Source organism: Sceloporus undulatus, chromosome 4 (assembly GCF_019175285.1).
Source record: "Sceloporus undulatus isolate JIND9_A2432 ecotype Alabama chromosome 4, SceUnd_v1.1, whole genome shotgun sequence".
Classification (NCBI taxonomy): domain Eukaryota; kingdom Metazoa; phylum Chordata; class Lepidosauria; order Squamata; family Phrynosomatidae; genus Sceloporus; species Sceloporus undulatus.
This window is the reverse complement of record NC_056525.1, coordinates 43706620-43730188: the sequence shown is the minus strand read 5'-3', so window position 1 is coordinate 43730188 and position 23569 is coordinate 43706620. Positions and strand designations below refer to the sequence as shown.

Below are 23569 nucleotides of genomic sequence, written 5' to 3'. Positions count from 1 at the left end.
ATGTTAAGATGAGCAGAAGTTGAAATATATGGCTATATATAATGTTTGGTTTCTTTTTTCTGTACAGTGACTGTGATAAGTGGCCTCATCATGTTCTTACTGTTCTTCTCAGAGCTCCAGTACTATCTCACAAAAGAGGTAAATTAGTCTAGTTCCAAATGCAAATCTTGCTTTTACTCTTAAAAGTTTTGATGTTAGAAGCTTCAGGAACTGCAGATAGTATTTCAGACTAGGAAACTTGAGGGCTAACTCCTTGTTCAGCTCATTGGCTTACTGTGAACAAGTCACTGTTTTCAGCTTATGTTGTCTCACATGGCAGCTGGTAAAGATAAAAAAAGAGGCCACGTTTGCCAGCCTAAATTTCTTAGAAGACGTGTAAGATAACATTTTTCTAAGTTGCCACAGCTGAGGAAAAGTTGTTCAGACTTCCTTAATGATAATTTTGAATAAGAAGTCTTGCTTCCCTGATTGGATATAACAGACATGGACAACCTACTGTTGCTCATATAATATATGCAGGTTATCATTTCTCTCAAATGAAAGTGAATATGCAGTGTATTACTCTGTTGTTGCATTTTTCCTTGCCTGCTTGCATGGATAATCTGTTCAGACTTTCTTTGTACTTGCCTGATCAAAGGAGGTCAATAATACTATAGTGTTCTTTCTCCCACTCCAATGATGCCTAGCAATAATTGTGTCTCTAGGTGTTTTCCCTTTCTTCACTAGTGGTTATGACCTGAAAAAGAAGATAAAAGCTGACTTGTAACCCACTCACTGTGATCCTGAGTGTGATAGTGCTGTTGAACTACACTTGCTAAATCCTGTTAGTCAGGTAACCAATGTTGACTGTGACCTTTTATTTATAATGGCCTCTGACCTTGAAACCCTCTGACATCCTACAGAATTTCTTTCTCTCCTAGGTTATCTGAAAGTGGGATGGTTCGAATTATACTTACCTAACAAAGCTGACACTAAAACAATTCCTATGTGTTTCTAGATGGAATGATTTTTAAAATCTACTTTGTTTTCAGGTTCACCCTGAATTATATGTTGACAAATCACGGGGAGACAAGCTGCGAATAAACATAGATGTTGTCTTTCCACATATGCCATGTGCTTGTAAGTGGCTGTTGTGCAATGTTTCTTTTTGATTATATTACAAAGTGAAAATTGGGGGCAGTATTTTGATGTAGTATGCTTTAATTAAACTTTGCAGAAACAACTTTTTGGAACGTGTAAGAAGAATAGCAGTCAGAAGATGATAGTTTTGAAATGGTGTAAGGAAGTTTTCCTTCTTAGCTTTCAGACCTAACTAAGCAACGTGCTGACCTCTAAGTGAAACTGATCAAGTTGCTTATCTCTCTCTAAGGTGCAGAGTGCAAGGAATTGTGGCACATGCCATTCCTTTTCAGCAACCCTGAATATTTATTTGCATGTAAACATATGACACTATCTTACACAAAATCCGACTGTTTTAAAGGACATTGTTACAGTATGGTATAGGGAAGATGCCATTTCCAGTGTGAGATTTCTTTAGTAAGGGGATTTATGAGTGTTATTCATGTAGGCGTGTGCTGTGCTACTACAAGTGAGGTTTTCCCCTTTATATGCCCATTAACAGTATTGTAGAGGTCTTCATTAATTTTAGAGAACTTGGTGGTCTTGTCAAAGCCAGTGCTAGTCAATCATTATAATCCTTGGAATGTTTTTGCAAGAAAAACTCTGTATTCTGTACCTTCTGTTCTTTGACAACCCAGTAGGTATCTCATGATTTTCTAGACCCATTTCAAACCGGCTTCTGGGTGGGCTATGGAGTTGAGACTGCCATGGTCGCCTTAGTCGATGATCTCCGTCTGAGCATTGACAGGGGTAGCGTGTCCCTGTTAGTGCTTTTGGACATCTCAGCGGCTTTCGATACCATTGACCATGGTATCCTTCTGGAACGCCTGAGGGAGTTGGGAATCGGGGGCACTGCGCTCCAGTGGTTCCGTTCCTACCTCTCGGGCCGATTCCAGATGGTGCAGCTGGGGGATGTGTGCTCCGATAAGAAGGCACTTACATCTGGTGTCCCTCAAGGAGCCATTCTCTCCCCCATGCTATTCAACATTTACATGAAACCGCTGGCAGAGATCATCCGGAGACACAGGGCGCGGTGTTATCTGCTGATGACACCCAAATATGCTTCTCTGTGTCTCCGACTGATGCATTGACTAGGGAGGGCATCTCTCCTCTAAATGCCTTTTTAGAGTCGGTAATGGGCTGGATGAGGGAAAACAGACTCAGTCTGAATCCAGAGAAAACAGAAGTACTCGTGATAGGTTGTCCTGCCCCGGGAAAGGAGATTTGTCCACCTGTCCTGAATGGGGTCACGCTCCCCTTGAAGGACTCTGTTCGCAGTCTGGGGATGCTTCTGGACTCGTCGTTTCACCTGACGTCTCAGGTGGATGCGACGGTCAAGAGCACCTGTTACCAGCTTCGGCTGATACGCCAGCTGCGACCCTACCTGGACCGGGGGGACATTGAAATGGTTGTACATGCTCTGGTAACCTCTTGATTGGATTTCTGTAATGCGCTTTACATGGGGCAACCCTTGTACCATACCCGGAAGCTTCAATTAGTACAGAATATGACAGCAAGGTTGGTCACTGGTTGTTCCAGGACTAGCCATAGAACACCTATTTTGCAAGACCTACATTGGCTGCCTATTCGCTTCCGGGCGCAATACAAGGTGTTGGTTATTACCTATAAAGCTGTAAATGGCTTGGGCCCAGGGTACTTGGAGGACCGCCTCTCCCCATATAATCTGCCCCACACTCTCAGATCGGTCGGGAAGCAATTGTTGAGGGTTCCCAAGACGAAATATACCTCGTCTTCACAAAGGGCATTTTCCATCTTGGCCCCGCAGATCTGGAACTCCCTTCCCGACGAGCTCCGCTCCGTCACCTCCCTTGATCTTTTCAGGAAGAAACTAAAGACCTATCTCTTCCGACAAGCCTTCCCCCATGTTATGCTGTTCTCCCCCCTGACATGCAGTTGTTACCCAGCTAGCTTTGTTTCGTGTGTTTTTAACAGTTTGTATGTATAAGTTTTATTGCTGTATTGAGATGTTTTTAATATGTTGTTGGTGATACCTGTTGTTGCTATCTTGTATCACTTTAGCTGTACACCGCTGTGATCAAATTTGGAATTTGGAATAGCGGTATATAAATAAATTTTATTATTATTATTTATTATGTAGTTACAACATTAAAGGACCATTTTGAGATCTCACAAAAACATCTCTTCATGCTTGTTGTTTTTCAGATTTGAGCATCGATGCAATGGATGTGGCTGGAGAGCAACAACTAGATGTTGAACACAATCTCTTCAAACAACGCTTGGATAAAGATGGCAAGCATGTGACTCCAGAGGCAGAGAGACATGGTAGAATAGATTCACTGTTCCACTGTGGGAGCAGTATTACAGACAAGATACTAACAATGGGTTTTGTTCTATGACATCTGATGTGAAGGTAGTTAAAGTAACAAATAGGTACCTTGTCTAAATGAGGGCCACACATTTCATATTATTAACAAGGTGAACCTATGTTAGCAATGTCTGGGAGCCCACTGCACTGATAGACTCATATGTAATCTGTTTATTGCTGGAACAGGTATTGTGTCTGTCTTTATTTCAGAACTAGGAAAAGAAGAGGAGACAATATTTGATCCAAACTCTTTAGATCCTGATCGCTGTGAAAGCTGTTATGGAGCAGAGTCTGAGGACATCAAGTATGCCATACTTCTCTCACTGTGACCTCTAGGCAAAGAGGTGGGGTTGGGGGAAGGATTGCATAGCCAAAGCAACTCTTAGATCTTCTGGGAAGAAATGGGTTTATAGTCACTTGTAGTCAGGGTCTGTTGTTCTCTTGGAGATGTCACTAATGGCGCTCCTGAGACCCTCATAGTTAATAGAAGGATTAATAATGGACAATGATGAATTTCCTTATCCTTCTGTCCTTCAGACATTTATAGAGGTTGCATGTGGCATTTGAAATCAATGAGCTTCAATATACCTAACTCTCTATAGGATTTGGTTGCCTACTCTGCTCATGGGAAGGCTCCTGTAAGTTGCTTCCATGCGTATAGTTATAATAACAGAAAGAACTGCATGTGGTTGTACAAAGTGCCTAAGGGGTGAAACAGATGGGGCGGCTTCAGGTTGCCATGACAAAGCCAGATTGGGGCTATGGCAACCACATGCCATGGCCCGAATTCGTCTTTTTGCCCCCTCCCCCAATGTATGGCTGGGTGGCTTGAAGCCAGCTTCCGGGCATCTTGGGGGCGTGTGTTGTCTGCACACCATGCCCCATGCTTGCAGGAAGCCGGCTTTTTATGCTGGTCTTTGCTGGCCCTAAGTCTGAAACAGTGCTAGATGTGTAAGTTTATTTAAAAAGTTATTTTCCCAAGGGAGGTAGTTGCTGCAGCTTTTCCATCTGCAAAAATGGTAAATTGCAGCAGAACCCTCTGTGGTTGTATGCATAGAGCCTTTCAGGATTTCATATGGCGGTTGTTGTTCCTGTAAATTAACATGTGTGACAGTCCCTGAAGTGGAAGATGATCCTGACCAGGAGCAAGCTGAGAAACTGCCACTTTCATAGAGTGGTAGTTTAAAATCATATTGCTGGGAGGGACACTAAAGCCTGTGTACTCCTGCTCTTACCAGTGCAGGAATCTACTGTAAAGCATCCCTGAGAGATGGATGTCCAACTCCTTTTTTACAACCTCTTACCTATTCTTAGCTTAGCTTCCCCTTGAAATATAGGCTGCACTACTACTCAGATAAGCAGCTGGATAAATGTGTCTGAAGTACAGAAGCTGTTCTAATTTTCAGTATGGATAACAGGAAGTTCTAGAAGACTCTGTGCGACTTTGTGTCACTTGTTCTTTTATTATAAGACAGGGATACAACTTGTGTAGCTCACAAGCTGCAGACAACTTACCAAAGCCCCCAGGATCCACCGTAGCCATTCATTTAAAAAAAAAATGCTCTCAAAATGAAGAATTCCATATTAGAATCCTTCAGAGGAATGATTTTAAAGCTTTTGTCCATTTTTCAAAACTAGACGTGACTGTGCCATCACATCTGATTTTGGGGGGGTGGAATGCATAGGTGCAGTCTACCAGGATCTAGGGAACTGAAAAATGGGGCTGGTGTGGACCCTGTGCCTTCTGCAGTTGCTCACCTCTGTTATAAGGGAAGACTGGCTGGTCAGTCAGTGCCATTGAACAGGATATAGGAGGCTCTGTGAAGGATGCTGTGGACTTCTTATCTCTGCTCAAGGTTGTCCCATGATGTAATATAGCAGTGAGGAACCTTTTTGTTTTGATTTTCCTAGATGTCCTAGCCCTCATGGCCAAATAGCCAGAAATTGTGGGAGTTGTAGCCCAACACATCTGTGATGTGATGTACATTGTGTGATGCCATGTACAAATGTGATATATATTTATATATTGCAGATGTTGTAATACTTGTGATGATGTGCGAGAAGCATACAGGCGACGAGGCTGGGCCTTCAAGAACCCAGACACCATAGAACAATGCAAGAGGGAAGGGTTTAGCCAGAAGATGCAAGAGCAGAAAAATGAAGGGTGCAAAGTGTATGGATTCCTAGAAGTTAACAAAGTAAGTTCAGTCATGATTATCACTTCATTGTGTCAGATTTTTGAAATCCTAATACCAAAGGGGTGAGGAAGCAAGGCACAATAGAGAACTTCAATGCAAGTGTGGCCCATAGGACCTCCAAATTGTCAGGGTGAAGAATGCCTTTTTTAAAAATGGTTTCTTCGTACTGAAAAGAAAGGAACAAAAGGAGGGCAAATCTCCCAACTAATAGAAAAGCCAACATAGCCAGAAAAGATCTGACAAGATACTTTTTTCTTCTTCGTGGTCTCTGCGAATCACACAAATGGGTTTATTCTGCGCCTGCGCAGCAATCCTCTGAAACTTCTAGAATCTCTAGGCAGAAAGTAATGTATCTTTCTGCAACTTTTTGGCGGTAGCTCCGCCCACCCATATATAAGGCCCCTGGTGGCCCGCTCTTCTTCAGTTCCTTCATTCCGCCGCGCTAAGCAGCTCGAGGAACTTCGCTAGCATTTGCTTGTTCTTCTCTTGGAATCTCTGGCATTTTGACCTTCAGGACTTTCACTTGACCATACTTTCGGACTTTCCCTTGGACGGACGACTTCTATTTACGGCTTGACTTCGGACTGGTAACGGACTTCTCTTACCATGGCCTCTTTCAAGCAATGTACCAAGTGCGGGGTTAAAATCCCCAGGGCCGATGGCCACGACAAGTGTGTCCTCTGCTTAGGTGAGGCACACATCCAGGGCAGTTGTGTCCACTGCAAGGCCATGTCTGCCCAAGGCCTCAAGAACCGGGATCAGACACTCAAGGCCGCCCTCTACGAGAGAGTTCTCAGCCAGCCTGGTGGCTCTGGAGCTTCTGGGGAAGCGGATACCCCCAAAGCCCCCAAGAAAAGGGGAAAAACGCTCCGACCGGGACAAGAAGTGGGCTCGTTCGTCCTCGCTGCCTGCTAAGAGCTGCCGTAAGGGGCCCCCAAGCACGGTCTCAGTGCCTCCGCCTGAGTCGAGGCCAGTACCATCGACATCGCCTGTTCTTGAGCCAGTGAAGACCCCGACTCTGTCTATACCGGCTCCCTCCCGGACGGTGCCACTCGAGCCCAGAGTCCTTCTCACCAGTCACCTCTGTGTACCGGCAGACAGCCTACAGATTGTGCATGTCGACTCTGAATCGGAGGGAGAGCTTCAGGACTCCTACGCTCCATTCTCCCCTCAGAGGCCGAGGTCAAGATCTCCCTCGCCAAGGAGATGGCCGCGCTCTGCCTCACAGGACCGGGCCACGCTAGGTACCAAAGCCGACGAGGCTCTAGCTGCACACCATGGTGCTCCTACAGACCATGATCGGGACCTCTTCCAGGCGTTCCCGGATCTCTTCCACGACCAGCATACGGGACAGTACCTCATCCCGGTTGACCTGTCCCGCCTGCGTCGGGACCTCCGTGCTCACTCTCGAGCCCGTCTTACAGATGGTGACACCTCCCGCCGGGACGACCGGGACGACCTCGGGACATCCGACCCTCTCCTCAGACGGCGGAGCCCATCCCCCTCGAGGTCCGACTCGGGCTCTCCTCATTCCGTGTCCCCCGTCTCGGACGAGGACGCCCCGTTTGTGCCTCAAGGCCCTTCAGTCCCCTCACCCACGGATGACGTTTGGGCCTTTGCAGACAGAATCATATGGATGGCTGACGCCCTCAAGCTGGAGGTTGCCCATCCCGAAGATGACGCTCTCGACCCAGTGGAAAGGAGGATCCATGGCTCTGCTCCGACTCCACCAGCCCTGGCTTACCTCCCGTCCCTAGAGAAGATCGCCAAGCGTTCTTGGGACGCCCCAGCCACCATCCCGTCAACTTCGCGCAGGATCGATAACCTGTACCGGGTCACTCCGTCCGCGCCGTCCTGGCTGTCAAACCATCCCAAGCTGAATTCAGCTATTGTGGAAGGGGCCCAGTCTACCTTTGCCCCTAAAACCTCGTCCTCGCCCGTTGACAAGGACAGTAAAAAGTTAGACGGCCTGGCTAAGAAATTTTACGCCTCGGCGGCCCTTGACCTCAAGATCGCCAACTATGCGGCTTGCATGGGGGCCTACGTCCAGTTCCTGGTGGAGAAGATGGACCCCACCATTGCTGACTTGCCTGATGACAGGAGGCGTATGATGGCGGCTCTCAGGAACGAGATCCACCTGATGGCTGGACAGCAAATCATCTCTGCCAGATACTCCACGGACTGTGCGTCTAAGATCCTCTCTGGCTCCATAGCTCTCTGCCGCTATGCATGGCTCCGGTCCTCAGACCTCACCCCTCAGGCCAAGGCGGCTATTGAAGACATGCCCTTTGACAACTCGGTCCTCTTCAATAGAGACACGGACGAGAAGCTCAGCTTCAGGTACCGGATGAAGACCGCGGCTAGGAAGCACGGTATGTCCTCCGTACCATCCAAATCCCCTCGTCAGAGGTATCCTGGTCAGCGCCCCTGGCACTCAGGAGGCCAGTACCGTTTCCAGCCCCAGGACCGTCCTTATCACCAGGACAGTAACCCTCAGGGCCGGTCATCCCAGTCGCCTGCTCCCCCACCAGACAGGTGCCAATCTTCCCAACCCAGATACCAGCAAGGGTATAGGAAGAAGGATGGCAGGGGCAAGAAGAGGTTCTGATGTGTTCCCGCGCACCTCGTCACCTCCAACAGGCTGAGCCCTTTCTTCAACAACTGGGCCGCCATTACTACGGACTCTTGGGCACTTAACATCGTCCGCAGGGGCTATGCCCTAGAGTTCTCTGAGCTCCCACCGACTGGAGCCTTCGTTTCAACCGTCCCCTCAGACACCCTTCTCGACGAAGTGCGCAGTCTTCTAGACAAAGACGCCATTGAACCCATCTCTCCCTCTGAGTTCAAGCGGTGCTTCTTTTCCAGGTACTTCACCGTACCGAAGAAAGACTCTGGCCTTAGACCCATAATGGATCTTCGAGCCCTCAATGACTTTATTGTCTACAAAAAATTCAGGATGGTAACCCTTGCTTCTATCTTACCACTCCTACAGGAAGGCTACTGGTTCGTAACGCTAGACCTGAAAGATGCCTACTTTCACATAGCGATCCTGGAGGACCACCGCAGGTTCCTCGCCTTCGCTGTCAGATGCCAGGCATACCAGTACAAGGTCCTTCCCTTTGGCCTTTCCACAGCTCCAAGAGTCTTCACCAAGTGCATGGCACCCGTGGTGGCATACCTGCGTCAAAGGGGAATCACAGTCTTCCCATACCTGGACGACTGGCTCTTCGCAGCATCCTCAAAGGACACGCTTCTCAAGCAGCTAGATTTTGCCCTATCCTTGCTGCAAGCACTGGGACTACAGGTCAATTTCGACAAGTCCAACTTGACTCCTACCAAGCGAATAGACTTTATAGGAGCAACGCTGGACTCTCTACAGATGAGGGCATACCTTCCACAGACAAGGTTCCAGGCCCTCTGTGCATCCCTGCAGCCCTGCCTGCGCCGAAGACGTCTTCAGGCCCGTGCAGTGCAAATCGCCATGGGACATTTATCCTCCACCACTTTCGTCACACCGTGGGCCAGACTGCGTCTGAGGCCCATTCAATCTTGGTTCCTCTCCGTGTTCGACTCCAGCCGAGACACGCCTACCAAGCTTCTCACCATCCCGAGGACTGTACAGAGGTCTTTACGATGGTGGCTCCAATCCGACAATGTCTGTGTGGGGATGCCATTCCTACCCCCTCAGCCGGACATCTCTCTGACTACGGACGCCTCCCTACAGGGATGGGGCACCCACACGCTGGACCTTACAATAAAGGACAAATGGCCACCGGCGGAAGCTGCTCTCCACATCAACGTCTTGGAAATGCTTGCCGTGGAGAAAGCACTCAGAGCCTTTCAGTCGGTCCTCACGGACAAGGTGGTGCTTCTTCTCACCAACAACACCACCGTTATGTACTACCTCAACAAACAAGGAGGTACAAAGTCGAGGACTCTGTTGTTAGCCACCACCCGCATTTGGGAATGGTGCATAGCACACAAAATTCTGCTACAAAGCATCCACCTGCCCGGCGACCAGAACGACCTGGCAGACCAACTCAGCAGGTCACCCTCCACTTGCCACGAGTGGAGACTACATCCAGAGGTGGTCTCCCTACTCTTCAATCGTTGGGGAACCCCCCTCCTCAACCTCTTTGCCTCCCGGCTGAACACCCACACCGTAAGATTTTGCTCACGGTACAGAGACCCAAGATCGGAAGGGGACGCCTTCCAGATCAAATGGACTCAAGGCCTTCTATATGCCTTTCCTCCCTTTCCCCTCATCACTCGGGTCCTCTCGAAGATTTTGGCCAACCACATGGATGCAATCCTAATAACTCCGTGTTGGCCCAGACAGCCTTGGTTTGCTCTGCTCTTACAACGAGTGCAGGACCATCTCTGCCTAGCGCACTGGCCCGACCTGCTCTCGCTCCACGGCGGACAAGTGCACCATCCCAAGATGCAATCTCTCCCATTGGTAGCATGGAGGATTCCATCCTGAGGACACTTCCATCCGGTGTACAGGATATCATCAGGGCAGCTCAGAGACCATTCACACGGAGGTCCTATGCCTACAAATGGGATAGGTTCCTAACCTTTCTACAAGCAAAGGACGTTCCACCATCCCGTGTCTCCATCCCTGTGGTCCTGGATTTTCTCATGACCTTGGCAGACACAGGCTTTTCTTTGAGTTCTATCAAGTGCTACATGTCGGCTCTCTCATCTCACTACCTGTTCCAGGACAAGCCTTCCCTGTTTGGTGATCCTCTCATAAGGAGGTTCCTTAAGGGATTCAACAATTTGCATCCACTGATTCTAGACCCTACGCCACAGTGGAGTCTAGATACCGTCCTGGCACATCTGGTGTCCAAGCCCTTTGAGCCCTTAGCTACCATGGACCTGAGACTCCTCACTTGGAAGACGGCCTTCCTGGTAGCTATCACGTCAGCCCGTCGAGCTGGTGAACTGTGTGCTCTGAGGATGGACCAGCCTTTCCTCCGTTTCCATAAGGACAAGGTGGTACTCCGTACAGACATTACTTTCTTGCTAAAGGTAGTGTCTGCTTTTCACATCAACCAGGACATTGTTTTGCCGACTCTGGCTCCTAATCCGACCACAGACTCTGAGCGTCAGCTCCATGCCCTGGATGTCCGCAGGGCGCTGGCATTCTATCTGGACAGGACATCTGTTTCCAGGCGTTCGGAGAGACTGTTTGTGTGCTACTCCGAAGCCAAGAAGGGGTTGCCGGTGTCACCGCAGAGGTTCTCCAAGTGGGTGGTCAGTACCATCCACCTCTGCTACGAACTGGCTAGAAAGCCTCTATCAGGTCGGGTTAGAGCCCATGCAACTAGGGCGGTAGCTGCATCCTCAGCCTTCTTGACGGGGATTCCCCTTGAGGATGTGTGTAAGGCAGCTGTCTGGTCCCAGCCTTTGACATTCATTAGACATTACAGGCTGGATGCAAGGGCCAGGCATGATGCAGCCTTTGGGAGGGCAGTGTTACTCTCTGCTATGCAATAGACCTGTTGCACTGTTAATAATAACACAGTTGTTTGGTTTACATACTTTATTGATATGTGATTATTGGATATTGACACTCCCTCCTCCACTGACTATAGCTCGCTAGTCTAAACCCATTTGTGTGATTCGCAGAGACCACGAAGAAGAAGAACAGGTTGCTCACCTGTAACTGTGTTTCTTTGAGTGGTCATCTGTGAATTCACACAAACCCGCCCATCCATCCCCTCAGTGTCTGCTCATTTGACAACGCTTCTTGCCACGCTGATTAGCGGCTCATTCGAAACTGAAGAAGAGCGGGCCACCAGGGGCCTTATATATGGGTGGGCGGAGCTACCGCCAAAAAGTTGCAGAAAGATACATTACTTTCTGCCTAGAGATTCTAGAAGTTTACGAGGATTGCTGTGCAGGCGCAGAATAAACCCATTTGTGTGAATTCGCAGATGACCACTCGAAGAAACACAGTTACAGGTGAGCAACCTGTTCTTCTCAAATATGGTGTGGTGTGTGTTTGTGGTATGGTGTGGATTAGGGGGCAACATATGAAGGAAAGACTGTAGTCCAGAAGTGGATAACCTTGGGTGAAATGGGGCCAAATTTTCATATTCACTATCTGGCATGGGCTGTACCAAAGGAGAAACTGGAGGGAAGGTTTTAAACTGAAAATAAAAATAAAATAAAACCAGATATATCCAGGTGACTAGTGATGGTTTTGGTTTTCTAGGAAACAAAATTGGTTAGTGATATTCTACTTTGACATCTTTGGCTTCATTCTTATAAATTTTGCATATACAGTGGGCCCTTCCCTTATGCAAGGGATCTGTTCCGGATCTCCCTGCATAAGGGATATTCTGTGTATGCTCAAGCCCCATTCTATGGGTGCACACACCATTACCTCTTGCGGGATGCACCAAGCCTTCTTCTGGTGCGGCTTTCAGCATATGCTGAAAGCCACGCAAGTCACAGGTGCACTATAAGTATGTTAATCTGTTATTAATCTGTGAATCGTATGATGCAGGTGCACTGTATGTATATTAATCTGTTATTAAAGAATTGTGAAAATTCACATTTATTTTTACGTGCATCTTTTTGTAATATATGCTTTTTTGGTATGCAACCTTTGATCTGAACAGAATTCCAACTTCTAGGAAGCATAAATTAGGTCAGGTCATTGAAAAATACAGACGAAAGAGAATTCCTTCCCATCTCTAGGTGTTTATGAACATATTCAGAGATCTTGAGGAACTTGTGTTTTTGTTTTTTACCTAACAGGCTCACTTTATTTTTCAGTTGGCTATGGATTGCCAGACAGTTTAATGAAGTATGGTTGTCTTTTTACAGGTAGCTGGCAATTTTCACTTTGCACCAGGAAAAAGCTTTCAGCAGTCTCATGTTCATGGTAAAGTAGTTTGTGTTCTTCTGAATGGTTTCTTGTAATGTTGCTTTTTTCTAAATCAGAGTGAGAATCATGTGGGCATCCAGTGTTGTTAGACTACAGTTCCCATCAATCCTACTAAATGTAGCTAATGGTGAGAAATGGCACAAGCTGTAGTTCAACAGCCTGTAGAGAGCCACACATATCCCACCTCTGTTCTGATTTTAAGGAAATACTGTCATGAACCTCAGCAGATTTACCTGATATATGGTCACTAGAATACGAAGGGACTGGCATTATTGAAAAGCGTGAGAGTGCAGTACATATGAGGTAGGAAGATGTAGCACAAGGGTATGGAACATTTGGATTTCCAGATGTTTTGTTCTGTCAGCCCCACTCATTGTGGCCAATGATTATGGAATGTTGGGGATGCTAACCCATACATTTCAAGATCCAGAGTTTCTCTGCCTCTGTTGCTACATCCAGTACTGTGGGATCTTTGTTTTTATTCAGTAAATCAGATATTCTATATAGCCACTTGGGCCCTAGAAGTGTTGAGATTAAAAATTTAAAACAATACATGTTGATCATCAGGTTCCTTTTAAAGGGATTAACTTGACAACCTAAGTAATAAAATAATGCATTATTTAAAACATTTATTAACTGCTCCTTAACCACAAATCTTAGGCGTGATTTGCAAAGCAAAACATTAAAATATCAGAATAAAATATCAGCATACTTCCATATGTGCCTTCAACCCTAAGGCAAACATTTCTGGTTTTCTTTGCAAGATTTCTTCGGTGGGGGGGGGGGGTTACCTTTGCCTTCGTCTGACACTGAGAGAGTGTAACTTGCCCAGGGTACCCAGAGGGATTCCATGGCCAGGCAGGGATTCAAACCCTGGTATCCAGAGTTGTGCTCAAACCATTACAGCATGCTGGCTCTCACTTTCACATGATACCCAAAACAAATAGCTTTAGAATAATCTAAGAATGTAAGATGTCATTAGTTTAAAACAGCACCAATTACATGCTTATGTAAGGTTTTATCCAATACTCTCTTATGCAAGCCATTCCCCTTTTCCCCACAGCTGTGCATGTCATGACTTGGAAGAGCAACTGAAATAATCATTTCCATATTCATCCTTTTGGGTTGTTCACTTGCATTAATGGATTGGTACTTTGCTTGAACAGGAATCGCAGTCTTTGTCTCTTTTTCGTTATAGCTGTGATCCAAAGGCCGACACATTATACTGCTGCAGACTGTTGTGTAGTTCTGTTTCTCTCTTATATAAAAGGCCTGATGTCCTTTTATATGATGTCTATAGATCCTGTCTATTGGACTGTGACCTAAGGTGATCAAATTACTTCAGGAAAGAAATACTTTGCTTTCGGTAGTTCTTTAAAAATGTGCAGAGCCCATGAATCCATCTGGTAACTTGAAGATACTGTCTGCAGCCACTTTTCCAGTTACTGTATATGCTTGCTACTCTCATTAGTTTTCATTCCTATCATCAAAGTGAAATAGGTTTTGTGACTGTAATATCCCATAACACATTTTTGTAATATTGAAAACTAAACTAAAACAAACCTTATTGTTTTCTGTTTTGCTTCTGCTTTCCATATGCTCTCAAATGGCAACTTTGGGCTGGCTTATTGGGATTTTCTGTTCTTCCTCTTCTGACTTAACTGTTCTTTGCTAAGGATTCCACGAATTTCCTGATAAATGGAACTGTGTTACCAATGAATTCTGCTAATCATCTTACCACTAGCAATGCAAATACATATTTCTACTGCTTAAATTTAGTCCTTGATCAAGACTAACATTCTTCTCCCTTTTTAGAATTGTTTTGAAAATGTTAAAATCAAAATGACCAAAATTGTCTTGAGAGACATCCAAGTACACTGGTACCCCGGGTTACGAAATTAATTCGTTCCGCCGCCGCTTTCGTAACCCGGGATACTTCGTAAGCCGAATAGCCCATAGGCGCTGATGGGGAAAAAGCCGCGGCTGCGCCGCGGCTCCATTTAAAACAGCGCCGGGGTTTTTTCGTAACCCGAAAAAACCTTCGTAAGCCGAAACAATAAATCCCTATGGGATTTTTTCGTATCCCGAAAATTTCGTAACCTGGGTATTTCGTAACCCGGGGGACCAGTGTATTCATCCTGTTTAGGTGGATGAATCATATCTGTTCCATCATCATTCTGAAATTTCACCTCAAACTCTTAGAAATGTATTTTTTATCAATTATTTGTTTGACTGCATAAGTTATTTCTTCCTTTTCTACTGCATAAAGCCTTTCTTTTCTGTGCCTCTTCCTGCCTCTTACAATACTATGATATTTGGTCTGGCATTTGTGTTCTGCACTTGTCAAAATAAGTCTATAATAGAACATGGGGTAAAATAAGGATTTACCATGCATATCTATTGAATTTTTTTTTACATTTACTCCAGATTCTTGGTATATCCTGTGTTATGACATCAGTTGCATCTGTTGGCCCTTCAGATGTTGTTTGGGTCACAACATAAATGATCCCTTGCTATTGGCAATGCTGGCGAAGGCTTATGGGATTTGCAGTCTAACAACATCTGAAAGGCCAGAGCTTGCCCACTGCTAGTCTCCAAGAAGCTTGGGGAAAAATTATATTTGTAATAGTGAGATTTTGTATTAACCAACATGGCCTCAGATTAGGTCCTTCAGAGACAATTTGCAGCAGTTACTACAGTTGATAATACTGAATTATTTGCACTGTGGGTTTTTTCTTGCAAGCTATGATTTGGTCTAAATATAGTTAAACAGTATTATGGAAATTGAATATGCACACTTTTCATATATATAATCTGGTTGGATGAGGTTGGAAGTGTTAATCTCTCTCAGTTTTGTTTACTAAGCAGCAGAGGAGATCTGAGGGACAGAGAGATGAAATTGCAGTAATCTAGTGAAATTCCATCCCTCAGACCTGGTGCCCTATCCTACAGTTTTCTGGGTTCGTGTGTGTTTACCCGAACCTTTATGGTCGGGACTGTTGGTGAACTGCCCACCCCACTGCTCAACATTCTCCCTTCCTGAGTTAGCTGGGGTGATCTTGTGGTTGGTGTTAGAATCCTCCCAGCTTGTTGTGCTGGGGAATTTTAAGATCCATGCTGAGACTGCCCTATCAGGACTTCATGTCTGCCATGACAACCATGGGTCTGTCCCAAGTGGTATCTGGCCCTAGCTATGATGCTGGACACACTCTGGACTTTGATTTCTGTAATAGGTGAATATGATCTGGGTGTGGAGGAACTATCTATAGTTCCTTTATCATGGACAAACCACCACCTGGTATGTTTAGACTCACTGGGATTCAGAACCATTGCAGGAACACAGGACACATTAAGTTCTGTCCCATGAGGTTTATGGATCCAGATAGATGGCTGATGGCTCTTGGAGAGTTTCCTGCAACCTTGACAGGTGATCCTGTTGAGGTTCTGGCTGATTTTTGGAATAGAGAAATGGCCAGTGCTGTGGATAAGATTGCTCTGGAGCATCTCCTCACGGAGTTGAGCCAAACTCTCCCTTTGGTTTTCCAGGGAGTTGGTAGCAATGAGACACACGAGAAGGCAACTAGAGTGGCATTGGCAGAAAACTCAGAGGATATCTGGAGGAATACAGGCTAAGTCTTATCTTAGGGCCTCCTCTGCAGCAAGAAAGGCAGCAAAGACACATTTCTTCTTTGTCACTAATGTGTTTGTGGGGCTGTTTTGAGTGTTCAGGGGTGTTTTAAACACAGACCCAAGAGAAGAGAAGCCACATCACTGCACAGTTGCTATGAACAAATTATCTGGTAGTTTGAAAATAAAATTACTTGGATCTGCTCTGACTGGAATGCTAAAATTGATACAAATCCAGTGGATGTAACACGGGACCTTGCTTTTCCAGTGACCATGGATAGTTTTCAATTTGTGCAATCCAAGAATGTGGACAGGATTATTAGAGATATGGGGACCACTATGTGTGTTCTAGATCCTTGCTTTTCTTGGCTTATTCAAAGAGTTGGGGGGGGGGCTGATTGATTGGGTGGAGGGAGTGGTTAATGCCTTGCTGAAAGAAGGCAGAATTCTAGCTTGCCTCAAAGATTATTTAAAAAGCCATCTCTGGATCCCACCAGACTGGAGAACTATTGACCAATCTCAAATGTCCCCTTTTTGGGCAAGGTTCTGGAGTGTGTGGTGACCTCTCAACTCTAGGGATTTTTGGATGAAATATTATCTTGATCCATTTCAATCTGGGGTCAAGCCAAGTTATGGGACAGAGTTGGCTTTGCTCACCTTGGTGGGTGAAAGACTCTGGGAACTAGATGGGAAGTGGTCCTTTTGGAACACGTCTAGACCTCTTGGTGACTTTTGATATTCTTCTGGGTCACCTTGCTAGGACTGGACTTGGGGACACTGTTGTACTATGGCCTTTTTCCTTCCTGGAGGGGTGAACTGAGAAGATGGTGCTGGGAGACCCTCTGACGGTTGGCTTGTGGTTGAGTTTTGCCCCTCCCCCCATACTATTTAACAAACACATAAAACCACTGGATGAGATTGTCTGGAGTTTAGGGTCTGGTACCATCACTATGCAGATGGCACCCAACTTTATTACTCTTTTCCACCACAAGCCAAGGAAGTTGTTTTGATCATAAACTGGTCCCTGCCATCAGTAATGGACTGGATGAGGGCAAACAAACTGCAACTTAATCCAGACAAGATGGAAGTCAGTCAAAAGGCAGATCAGGAAATTGGGATTCAGCCTGTACTGGATGGAGGTTCATAATTTAGGTGTGCTCCTGGATTCAGCTCTGAGCCTAGAGGCCCAAATTTAAGTAGTGGCTAGGAGTGCATTTGAGAAATTACATCCCAACTGGATTATTGCAGTTTGTTTTACTTGGGGCTGCCTTTGGCAAGTGTTTAGAAACATCAGTTGATCAAAGAGCCTCAGCCAGATTTCTAACTAGATCTGGTTACAGGGATCTCACAACTCCCTTGCTCCAATTGCTCCAGTGGCTTCCTGTTTGTTTCCAGGCACAATTAAAAATGCTGACTATAACCTTGAACTCCCTACATGGCTCAGGTCCATCAAATATGATTTGAAGGACCATGTTCTCCTTTATAAACCAGTCTGTATTTTGACATCTGCTGGAGAGGCTTTTCTCTCTGTCCCACCACCCTCACATTATATCTGGTGAGAGTATGGGGGAGGGCCTTCTAAGTTGCTGCTCCCAGGCTCTGGAATTCTTTTATCAGTTAGGTAAAGAGACTGATGCCCTTACTTTTTTAGGACTTCCTTTTTTAGACAAGCAAATACTTGTCTATTCTGACAGGCATTTAATGAGTGATTATATTAGGCCACACACAGCATGCTGGATTTTGCTAACTGTTGTGCTGGTTTATGCACGTGTGTTTGTTTTAATGATAAATGTTTTAACCTGATTTTATTTTTTATTGTTGTGTTTTAACTTTTGTATCTTGTGGGTTTTAAATAACCTTTTTTAAAAGCCCCTTTGAGTCCCAATTTGGGGGAAAGGAAGGATAGGAATGATGATGGTGGTGATGATGATTATCATCTCTTTAACTGTTCCCTGTTCACAACTGAAGGAGAGAAAGTTATGAACCTAGTTACAAATGCACTCCATTAAGCTGATCTGTGCTTTCCAGTCTAGGATCCTAATATAATAAGTCATTTAAATGACAAGGGATGCAATCCTATGTACAGTACTGTTAGACTTTTAAATCTCATTTGACTTCAGTGGAATTTAGCCTAGGTATGTTGAAGGACTGTAGACATGTATATTAGACCTCATGTATGTAGATAAATATTAAAGGCTGTGTTTGCTGAAGCCTCCGATAGCATAGGGAATTTGAATGGCATCTCCAGTGATTTATTCCTAGGCATCATTTCAACTCTGGAAATGGTTAACTCATCACTTGCTCCTGTTATTTTGCACCATTATCTGTCAATTCAGTCATTGAAGAAAGTACTGTGTATTCCTGTTGAATGGAACTATGAAAATTTTACAGGTGGCTATTAAATTGGGCATCATTTATTCAGGTTTACTGAGATCAGGGGAAGGAAGGAGAAGCCTGAAATCAGAGGGAAGGAGCAGTTGTCAGCTAGATTAGGGAGAAATGAGGGTGTGCTTTCAAATGGAATATATTTGCCTCCATCTCCCTTCCACCCCAGCTTAGAGCAGCTGGATCTTTATGGTGTAAATTTCCTTTCCCACCCCTCCCAACTCATATGCAACAGCAACAGGGCTTCCTCCCAGGACTTGAAAGCTGCCATGCAATGGGAGGTTTTTGGGACAGAGCACAAGGCCAAGTGAATAGCCCTCTGCAGCTCATCAAAATTGGTACTTATACACACACAGGTTGCACTTGCATGTACATAAGCTATAAAGCGGATGCTGGCCTGTGTGTGTTAGTTTCTTCTACACCTTTGATTTTAGAATGGCTAGTCATGACCATTTTTTGACATTGAGAGGCAGTTGACCAAATGTTTACTTGACTTAGGCAAAGTAATTCCTTGCTAGACTTTGTGTACCCTAAATGTAAAGATATAGTCTTATGTGTTGTGTTGGTTGTGAAAATCCTGCAGACTATTCAGTTTGTTGTGAAAGGCCTGTAGGTAGAGGAGACCTGGCTGAGCAAAAGACAGAGAGTAGTGAAGATTGGGATTATTGTCCTTTCTTTATGTTGCTCATCCTCTAGCTTTTATTGCAAGACTGAATGCTGTATATTAACATCTGTGTTCTATGAAATCCTCTTTTTGCAACGCACATTCACAAGGATGGCTCCACTGTGGGGTGGAGTGTTGCAGAAATACTTTGATGTAGTTCAGCATATAGCATATTGATTTCCTCTGTAATTCTTTAGCTCTTGCTGTTCAGCAGTGGACAACAAATGCTACATCTGTTTGAAGCAGCGTAGTGTCACTTTAGGTCCTTTGGTTGAATTTGTGAATGTTTGTTTGCAGTTCAGTTTTGTGATTCTTCACAAAATGAATGCTGCAGGTTCAGGGTCTTGCAGGCAATGTAGCCAGTGCCCCCTGAGACCAAAATTAATTTAAAAGATTGCCTTTGATTTTTGCATCCTTGCTTTACAGTGTGGAACTCTGAATATTTCTCTCTTTCTTTTTCTTAACCCTGCTCGTTTTTGCAGTGCACGCTGTTGAGAGTAAGTGTTGCTGTCTTCTTTTCTTTATTAATTCTGTACCATCCATATTTAATCCAATTAATTTCTCCAGCTGATACGTAGCACTGCCTAAGAATCTCAGTAGTCAGTAGACTTTGCATGTTTTCAGTCAGAGAACTGCAGATGGATTTTGTGTATCAATCAGGGTTTTTAAAAGATTTCTGGTCATTTGGACTGTAGCCTATTGTCTTCAAAACCATATTGATTGAGCATATGGGCAAGAGTGTGAGATTAAGCCTTTTTTCTCCTCTGTCCTCATATTCCAGATAGAGAGGCTATGCACTTAAAGCAATGTACCTATAGAAGCTCCTTCATAATTTCTGCAGAATACACAGATGTCAAGAATTAGAAGTATGGGTACAGTCCTGCTCTCCATTCACTGGCCATGGTTTGAAGGTGAAAATAATAAGACTTGTAGTAAAATAGTCATCTGAATATGTGGCTTTATTAAAACAGCCAATTTCATTGGGCCAAATCCTATATATAAAGGTCACAAGCTTTTGATTTTCAGTCAAAGTGAGGAATAAAATGTAATACTGAATTTTAATGAACAGGATGAGCTGGGAGCATGTCTTCCCTGTCCATCCAGCAGTTGATGGTTAAAGTACAGTAGTTGATTATTACAGTTTGGACAGATAAGATGAGGATGTCTAGGTTAATTTTAAAACCTTTAGAGCAATTGCCCATCTGTACTATGGTTAGAAAAAATAGTTGTTCCCTTGAGAATTCCTGTGGTAAATTCATAATACTTCTACTCTGGTCCCAGATTACCATGAATGGCAAGTTCATGGTTTATAACCTTGGAAAACGGTTTATGCATTACAATTATTTGAGAAAGAGACAATTATATGAGAAAGTGAGCTGAATGCTTGCTTACTGAACCATTTCAGCCACCATTGGAGTCTAATGCACGAGGTCTTGGAATTTCACGTGTTCAGGATGGAGAGTCACTGTCAGATGGTTTTCTAAAGTGTAAAGGTGCATGTTTTTATATGATATCCTGAAACCTGGTTATGTTTGCCCGTTGAAGGTTACCTTGTAGATACTGTATCTCCATTTATGGCATACTAGTATATTTCCAGACAAGTGCACCAGTTTCTGACAGGAGAAATAAGACGAACTCTAGGTGTTACTTGAAGGCCAGGATTGTAGTACATAGCCTATAAAATATTTTTTGGTGACAAAAATAAATTCCAGTAGGTTACTTATTACATATCCTATAGCACACATGCCTAGTCATTAATATGCACAACATAAATACAAATGTGCAAATTGCTGGAATCGTAATCAGACTTTTTTTAAGTGTTAGATTTTTTGAGCAGGCAACAGAATTAGAAATTTCTTAGAAGCTTAGTGTTCCGACTCTTACTAGTGCCTGACATTAGTAGGAAAAAATATCCTTAGTCATGCTTGGTTTTTTAAAAAAAATCATCATTAATGATCAGTTCAAAAGAGGACATCTAAATACCTTTTTTGGAGTATGCTTTTTCCAACATTTCTTGTTTAACATTTCATTAGTTCCAGTAGCAATTGATCCTTGTTTATAAATGCAAACAGAACTTTAGAACATACATTAAATTAAAATATTTATAAACTTATAAACATTAATAAACTTACATTAGACTAAGCATAAAGATGAAAGCCAAGGAAATAAGTTCTTTTTGGAAAAAGAAAATCACTGATGTTTGCTATAAAAATCCTGCACAATATTTAGATTGCTAGAAAGAGAGAGACTATTTGTCAATAGTAAGATGATAACAAGTTATGATAATTCCATATGAAGGTCTTCTAGATCTTCTGAAGACACTGTCATACTTTATTGTTTTTTTAATATTGTCAAATAGTCTAGAGACATGTAGGTTTTGCCTTAGTTTACAAATGAAGATTATACATTTGTTGGAAAGCTTTGTGGAATGTTGAATACAGCTTCATGCATACTTTTAAAATGTATTCTTAAAATATCTTGCATGTTGTTTTTTAAAATGATAGTGTGACAAAGTTGTATTTTTAAACTGGGCACATGCTGAAGGCATATTATCCAGAAAGTAGAGATGTTCCACATAGACGCAGTACTTCGCTACTGCATTTCATATAAAGCAGATTTCAGTTGGTTCTGAGTCTGAGAGTAGAATGTCTGGTATCTCTCTTCTATATTCTCAACATGTTAGTAGCTTCAGTTAGGTCAGAAACATACTCATGTTTTCCTTTCTTGAAGTCCATGGCCGCTCAGACTTTTTGTCATTTTTCTCCGTTTCATTGATGTGGAATTTATAGAGAATAAATCTCAATATAAGAATTTCAGTATACTCGACTATAAATCTAAAAATTTATGCCCCAAAATTGACTCCCAAATCCTAGATTGACTTATTTGGGGGTCAGTATGGTAATGTGATAGCCGCTCTTTCAGATTTTCCTATGCAATTTCTTTCTGTCCTGAGCCAAAGTCTTTGGTGACTGATTAATTGCTGGTTGTTTAACAGTCCCTCTCCCACCCACTCACTTGCTGTCTTGGGAAACACTTATGCTGTCAAGGCTGAAACACTTATGTCTTGTACTGATTGTTGCTTCCCTCTTGCTCCTTGCATACACACACTGAAGGAGCTTCCAAGTTTTACACTCGACCTATCCACAGGTCATGTCAAAATCCATAATTTTGGCCCCAAAGCTTGCCCTCGACTTACACATGAGGTCAACTTATAGTTGAGTATATATGGTAAGAAACAATTTCTGAAAGTCACTTGGCTTTGAGCCAGGGCAGTTAAAGCGGTCTCAAACTGGATTATTTTTGCAGTGTGTTTTGGACCTATATATTCAGTACATTCTGTTTGAATGGATTAAAAATTTGTCCTCCAAAACAATTCCAACTTTTAAAAGAGAACTGTAACCAGAGATATTCAAGGGAAATTTATATTAATAAATAATAACAATAAATTTTATTTGTATTTTCCCGCCTCTCCCAAAGGATTGAAGCAGGATTACAACCAATACATATTAGTCCTATTCTAAGTGGGTCCATTAATGGAAGTCATATTTACAAATTGGGAAATAATACTGAGACTAGGAAAACATAGTTCAGTGGTCATAGTAGACAGTGAATAGTGATAGAAAGGAATATTTCTTTCCTTGCATGCCTAATTGGTGTGGAATATGAATTGAGAAGATATTTTCACTTTATAGAAGCACAACATTTCCAAATAAAAGACATTCAGATGCAATGCTAACAACATGCAAATTAACAGTTAATTTGCATGTTGTTAGCATTGCATCTGAATGTCTTTTATTTGGAAATGTTGTGCTTGTGAGAAATACTAGGATTTTTCTTTCTTTTTTGAGTTTTTAATAATAATATTTCACATAAAAGAAAGCGCTGGCTAAAATCATCTAACATGCTATATTTCTCTTACAGTTCATGATCTGCAGAGCTTTGGACTTGATAATGTAAGTACCCTTGAGAAAACAGACTGGAGTATTGGTTAGTATGTAGAGAGATCTTGAAGTACCTTTAAGACTAACTGAAAGAAAGAAGTTGGCAGCATGAGCTTTCATAGACTTAAGTCTACTTCCTCAGATGCATTTAGAGTATTAGTTAGTTAGGTTTTATGCTATCTTTCTCTTGGATTGGGACCCAAGGCAGCTCACAAAAGAATCAGCTAAAACAATACAATTTTAAAACTCTTTATTTTTATATACGCCTTTTTATTTATGTCTGAAAATGTAAAAACCAAGCGTCAGTGCAAATACAGTTAATTTGCATGTTGTTAGCATTGCATCTGAATCTGTAGAAATCAGAAGGCACTATTTGGAATAAAATGT

General features: G+C 43.5%; 1 protein-coding gene across 6 annotated transcripts in view; it reads left to right on the top strand.

Annotated features, from left to right (window-relative positions):
* ERGIC3 (ERGIC and golgi 3) overlaps window positions 1–23569 on the top strand; it is a 34525-nt gene that overhangs the window by 3635 nt on the left and 7321 nt on the right. For 3 of the 6 annotated variants that reach the window (XM_042465635.1, XM_042465638.1, XM_042465633.1), the window contains exons 2-9: window positions 68–138; window positions 1032–1119; window positions 3304–3423; window positions 3677–3770; window positions 5499–5664; window positions 12505–12562; window positions 19724–19738; window positions 23163–23194. In XM_042465635.1, the coding sequence (XP_042321569.1) occupies window positions 68–138; window positions 1032–1119; window positions 3304–3423; window positions 3677–3770; window positions 5499–5664; window positions 12505–12562; window positions 19724–19738; window positions 23163–23194 (644 nt within the window). The remainder of the gene's footprint in view (window positions 1–67; window positions 139–1031; window positions 1120–3303; window positions 3424–3676; window positions 3771–5498; window positions 5665–12504; window positions 12563–19723; window positions 19739–23162; window positions 23195–23569) is intronic. The other 3 variants (XM_042465636.1, XM_042465634.1, XM_042465637.1) reach the window with 2 other exon arrangements.